General features: G+C 41.6%; 1 protein-coding gene across 1 annotated transcript in view; it reads left to right on the top strand.

The window, feature by feature from the left end:
* Nucleotides 1-6,401, top strand: part of drosha (drosha ribonuclease III) — a 143,841-nt gene that overhangs the window by 62,377 nt on the left and 75,063 nt on the right. Inside the window, exons 18-21 of the mRNA XM_017414122.3 lie at nt 741-879; nt 1,002-1,062; nt 1,348-1,407; nt 5,969-6,068. Coding sequence (XP_017269611.1) covers nt 741-879; nt 1,002-1,062; nt 1,348-1,407; nt 5,969-6,068 — 360 coding nt within the window. The remainder of the gene's footprint in view (nt 1-740; nt 880-1,001; nt 1,063-1,347; nt 1,408-5,968; nt 6,069-6,401) is intronic.

Genomic DNA, 6,401 nt, shown 5'->3' on the forward strand with positions numbered 1-6,401 from the left:
AGAGAGAGAGAGAGAGAGTGTGTGTGTGAAGAACGCTGATGAGATATGAAATAACCAGTAGCCAATTGAATAAGCTACCCTTTTGGATTTATATATTTGTAAATCTGACTCTCAGTGCCTCACCAACCACGAACCTCACCGCACGTCACTGAAGCTGGGCCAGACATGATGTGGACCCGCAAACTTGTTCCGGTTCATTTTCTCCAGCTGCATCTTCACCTTCTGGAGTCAGACGTGGTCTGAGGTTTTATTGTTTTTTAATGAGGAGAAGAAACATTAATGGGTCCGTGTTAAAGTTCGTGACAAAGAGCAAAGGTGAGACTGTAGACGTGTGACCAGGAAGCTATGGTTCCAAGGAGGAGGAGGAGATTCTTGAACCTGTTTGGGGGAAAAAGCAACATCTTTGTCCACATTTCAATAAGTGTTGGAGGAAAAAAAAACCCACTTCTTTAGTGTTTATGACCAAAAGCAGATGTTTGTTGCTGTGTGTGAATAAATGAGAAAGGAGCTCCGGCTCCAGGGCTGTTGTTTGAACTGTCAGTGTGGGTCAGAGCTGCACACTGCCACTGAACTTCCAGGGCCACCAGAAATAACTAAATCCTCTAAGGGCTGGAAATAAAACACCAAAACTGCAGTGAAATGAGACTCCAGGTTCTGCACTTTGTACGTAGTTTGACATGCCTGAATCCCTCTCTTTTGTACAAATGTCGTGTAAAGAGAGTGCCAATGTTCCCTTTCAGCTCGCCATGACTCACCCCAGCCACCACCTCAACTTTGGCATGAATCCCGATCACGCTCGCAACTCGCTGTCCAACTGTGGCATCCGCCAGCCGAAATATGGCGACAGGAAGGTCCACCACATGTACATGAGGAAAAAAGGTCAATATATATGCAGCTACTACCCTTTTTCTCCCCGTTTTTACTTCTTTTAATCTTCAATTTTTTTTTCCTGTGTCGTGGTGCCTAACCCTTTCCACCCTGTGGATCATTTTTCTTTTCAGGAATCAACACGTTGATTAACATCATGTCCCGTTTGGGGCAGGATGACCCCTCTCCTTCCAGGTGGGATACCTGCAGGCACATATCTGTTCATACTATCAGTGACCACAGGCGCAATCAAAGGGACGAATCTTGTGATTAATATACCCGGCAGGCCCGCTGACAAGAAAATTAACTTTAACTGTGGAAGGAAGGCATATCTCAGGGGGGGAAATGAAATGAGCTAATTTTAAGGGCAACGGCTGCTTATTATTGAATGTGAGCCGGAGTTATTCTCAGATCCAACCGTGTCTGTCTTCCCTCACATCTCCACCTTTCTTCTCTTCCGTCTCCTCTTCACCTGTGCAGGATCAATCACAACGAGAGACTGGAGTTCCTGGGTGATGCTGTTGTCGAGTTCCTCACCAGGTGAGAAAGCGCGCCTCTGATAGACGCAGGCGCTAATTGAAGCTGAATGCAGCACTCTCGGCCTTTCTGGGGTTTTTTTCTTTTTTTTTCTTCCCTTCTCACCCTCTCACTCAGTTTCCTTCCATCTTTCTCATTGTCTGCATGTTTCCTTGTCTGTCACAGCTGCACTCTTCCCCATGCTTCTGCCTCATTCGAGACACTGATTCACTGGTAATTGGAACTGGATATAAACCCCCCACCATTTCCTCGCCCCTCACTGTATCCCCCAATTTATTTCAACAGCCAGAAATTCTTCATGACAACTTGCAATTAGCTGTCTTGAATTGCTGTCAGGATTGCTGACTGTGTTATTGACTCCCAGGTGAGCATGGACGTTACTGCCCAGCACTTGCCTAAGCACACTGCTAATAAATACACATATATATAATATGTGTATTTATAGCTGTTATTAATCTCTCACACTACCAAGCAAGGCAGCTGCCTTCCTATCCACTGATTGTGCCAACACCACCTCCTTTAAGGTGAAACAACTGCCGCAGAACAAAAGGAGAATGTCTATTTTTATTAGCAGCATACAGAAGTGAATTTAACTTACATCACCAAAATAAAATTTTTAACCTGCGACGTTAACCCTTCCACATTGTTGAACATTGAGGAGCATGTGCAAACCTTAATGCGAGCTTGATCTGGTTTAGAGACCAGTTGGTCAGTCGGATGACTAATATGGCCAGATCAGCATCAGTCATGTCTAAATATACTAAACTGTTCTTGTGTCAATATGCCTTCTGTGACTGGGGTACCTTTCACAGCAGGAGTTCATTTTTTTAATTTTTTTGGCACAACACCAGCAGATCCCAATGGAAGTTGACTGGACAGCTTGTTGCTTTACTGGTATTCTGTCCTTTTCAAAGTCAAAGTTTATTTCTACGGCACATTTCAAAACAACTTTTGTTGACCAAACTGCTGTACAAAATACTGTACTCGAAAACAGTAAAAATGCCACATAAAACAAAATAAATGAAATACACTTGCTCAATAAAATCAAGCGAAAGTCAGGATGTCCTGCTCAACTTGAACTAAAAGCCACTCACTTCAAACAAATTTTTTAGCACAGATTTAAAACCATGGCTCTAATTTGCAAAGGCAGGCTGTTAAACTTTCATTCTAGGGACTTAAAGTCAGCAGGACCCGCTTTACAGAAGCTGCCATGTTGTATTTTTGGGAACCAGCATCTGGACGCTGGGGATATGGGGCTTTAAGGTCCTGCTTTCAACTTCCAGGATGTACTGTATCTCCACCCCCTTGGAGCCACAGCCCAAATAGCTCTCTCACCTCTGGTTTGCAGAGGTTCCGATGGTGAAGGCTTCGTCATGACGTTGGGACTTTTAAAAACAAGCAATAAAACTTTAAACTGGATCCTGGAATTGACAGGACGGCAGTGTAGGGAGGGCCGGTATTAGGTAAGCTTATCTCCATCCATGTTTGTCCATTTCTGAGACTTTAACAGGTCCTGAATGGATGCATTAGTGTTTGCTGGAACAGGCTGATGGGATTTAAACGTCATCAGTGAACGAATGAAAGAAGATGTTGCGTTTCTCGAAGGTGGACGCCAGCGGAAGCACATACAGAATAAAGAGAACAGAATGAGGCCTTGAGGAACCCCACAGTTAGGAGGGGACACCGTGAAGGAACGCCAGCTGAACATTTAAATAAGTGTACATCCCTGAAGGGAAGTTATTGCCTTGGATTACGTCATCACTAGTGATCTGTGTGGTCCTTAAAAAAATCGGAAGTTTGAGCAGCAGGCTGTGCATAAAAGAAAAAAACAAATATATATATCGTTGTTGCTTTTAAGCAAGAGTTTCTAACAAATTTCTTCTTACTTTTGACTACATACAGCCTACTGTAATCCCCTTATATCTAGAAAAAAAAGGGCATCAACATTGTCCATTGAAAAACCCGAATCAGTTGACTTCTTGTCCGGTCCACTGGACTCTGTTTCAGCCCTTCGTGCACAAGTGTTACAAAGAGGTCGCTTAGCCTCTGTTTCTCAGGATATCTCAGGGCATGTTTTCCTTTTCCTTCCTTTCCTCCCCCCCCCCACCACCATCTTCCCACCTCTGCCTGCCTTCTTTGATTGTTAGCGTCTGACGAGACATGCTTGGCCTACGCTCTGGCCCTCTGAATTATTTATCAGCCTCTTGTCCAGTTAAATGGCTACAGCAGACCCAGCCAGCTGCTTCGTGCGCACTCAGAGTGCATGCCGCCCTCAGAGGCTCCCTGTGCCTCTGCTGTCCAGCCAACAGAATATTTTGCACATTTGAATGGCCCCCAACTTGCAGTACTGAACAGAGGGGACCCACGTGACCAGCAGACGAAGTGGGGGGAAAAAAAGTCCAACTGCAATCCTCTTAAAAACGTATATTTTCCATTTAAAGGTCGTTCAAATTCAGGTAAGTTTTTAAATTAGTCATAATTATTTCAGTTTATTTATATGGTGCCAATTCACAACAAAAGGCAATGTACAAAACTTCTCACAATTAGTGTAGATAAATGTCGGAAAAGTCAAATTAAAATTATCTTTAGGTTCATCTTGAGATCTAAAAGCTAGTAGATATTGTTTTTCTTTCTTTCTTTTTTTTTTAGCAAAAAAGCTTAGAAATAACTCTGCAGAAGAACATACTGTAGTCTTTTAACTGGGTTTACTTTCTGTGAGGTTTATTGTTCTTTACATTCTGAAATCTAAATCTGCAGTTTTCTCGTTGAATACATTTTCTTCCTAAATGTCCCAATCTGCTTGGAGTCGATAAACAGATACAGCTGACTTTTTTATCAAAACTAAATGTCTCCAGTGTAATTATTTCTCATTACTTAAAGTGCTTTTCTTTATTTATTCCAAGTTTTTTGTTTTTTGCACCAAGACCGCAATCTCCTACCAAATGGACCTCTTGTGAATTCAGCAAACAGGACACCACCTGCTTACCTCTTTTTGCATTGATTAGAAATGACTGAATTAAATGGCCTGTTTTAAATCAAATGAAATCAAATGACACGCTGCGGTTACGGAGACATTGGACCATAATGAAAATGGAACCGGCTCATCGGGGAACCCAGCTGTGGAACCACTGAAGCGTCCGAGACCATTTCTGGGTTCCAACACGGACCTGGAAATCAGTTTGGAAACCTAATTAGTTGGTCTTGGAGAATCTGGCAACTGTAGAATGATCAAAACAAATAAAACATTTAGATTTATTGTACATTTTAGAAAGCTGTAGACCAATCTTTCTAATATGAAATATGACTTTCCTTTAGACCAGGGTTCTGCAACCTTGTGGCCTTGAGGAATGGCTCTTTTTTGCGTTGGTCCAAGAAAAATTAAACAAAAAAAACACATTGTTCATAATGGCAATGCAAAAGTTCTCTGTCCAACCTTTGCAACAAATTTACACAAGTATTTCAAGGCAGCAAATTGTTTTTATTTGATTTTTTTCACAATCTAAGAGTTTTTTTCCTTGGTCCTACTCTTAAAAATCAAACCAGCAGTTTGTTGTAGTTCCTATAAATTTGATAAAGTGACTTTTTTATAAACTTTAAAATTGTATTATCTATTTTTTAACTATTAAATTCAGAACTGTGCAGAAATCCTTTCTGATTTCTTTACATTTTGCTTCAAATGATTCAGATCTTTGTTGTCATTTAAAAAAAAAAAAATTGTTTTTGGACTTTCAGAAAGTTCTTTTGGTTTTTCTTCGGACTGTGGCTGCTTTTTCACTAATATCCTATTAGGTGCTTGACCACAGTCAGAGAAATATTTTTCTATTCATCAATTACCTCCAACCTATGAATCATTCAGGTATAAATGCAAGAAAAGAACCAGAGTTGTGTCGACACATGACAGAACTCTAGCAAAAATAGGGGGGGAAAAAAGGAAAAGAAATTGGATCTTTAGGCACTTTGTTATCAGCCGCTTGTCACAAAGACATAATTTGTTCCCATTCTTTCAGCTGAATTCATGAAAACTCTCGAAGATAACACAGTTTGAGGCATAAAACAGAATTTTTTAGCACCAACAAGGTGATTATCAAACATCTATTAGCTGAAAACCTGACACATTGAAAATCAACAGACGGATGGTGCATCACTCAGGCCCTCTGTCGGCTCTTACTGTCGCTTACTGGATTTGTTGCTGTTAGATATAACTTTCAGACAGTGTTCATCTGCTGGAGAGAACTTTTTCTTTTTTAGATTCGACACCCTGTTTTTTTTTTAACCACGGAAACTTCATAATATGCTGCCGAGGATCAGAAGGCTTAAGAGTAAAGAGTACAAGAAAGTCTGGTTTAAAACTTCTACACGGTAAAGGCTCTTAGGTTCAATACCAATTTTATTTATAAGAAGCAATTAGAGAAATGTCTGTTAATTGTTAATCTATCTGTCCCTTGCCTTTCGCTTTTCGTTTCTTTTAGCTTCCTTCTTTTGGATTCAAATCAGAAACGCAGACAGCCGGGTTATTAAAAAAAGGCGTGAAATATATATATATTTTTCATTTTTTTCGTTGCAGTGTCCATCTTTATTACCTTTTCCCTAATTTGGAGGAGGGCGGCCTGGCCACCTACAGGACCGCCATCGTTCAGAACCAGCACTTGGCCATGCTCGCCAAGGTAACGCCGCCTCCTCCCGCTCGTAACAGTCTTTCTCTGCAGGTGAAAACTGCGGGACGTCTCCAAAGTGACACGAGGACATGTTTGAGACAGGGTTATTGTCTTCTCTCCCGACGTTATGACTTTGCTGCTTTCTTGAGCGTTCGCTGGGGAAAAAAAAAAAAGAGTAATTTTGTCTCACTGCCACCCGTGCCCATTTTCTTGCCCCCTCAGGTTTGTAATTGGAGTTAAAAGGTTGTTGTTTTGGAGACTGGTGCGACCGGGGTCCCCGCGGACCCCTGGAGGTCTTCCTGAATCACTCTTCAGTTCCTGTTATCGCCTGCCCCCCCCCCC

This window comes from Kryptolebias marmoratus, linkage group LG21, assembly GCF_001649575.2.
Source record: "Kryptolebias marmoratus isolate JLee-2015 linkage group LG21, ASM164957v2, whole genome shotgun sequence".
NCBI lineage: Eukaryota > Metazoa > Chordata > Actinopteri > Cyprinodontiformes > Rivulidae > Kryptolebias > Kryptolebias marmoratus.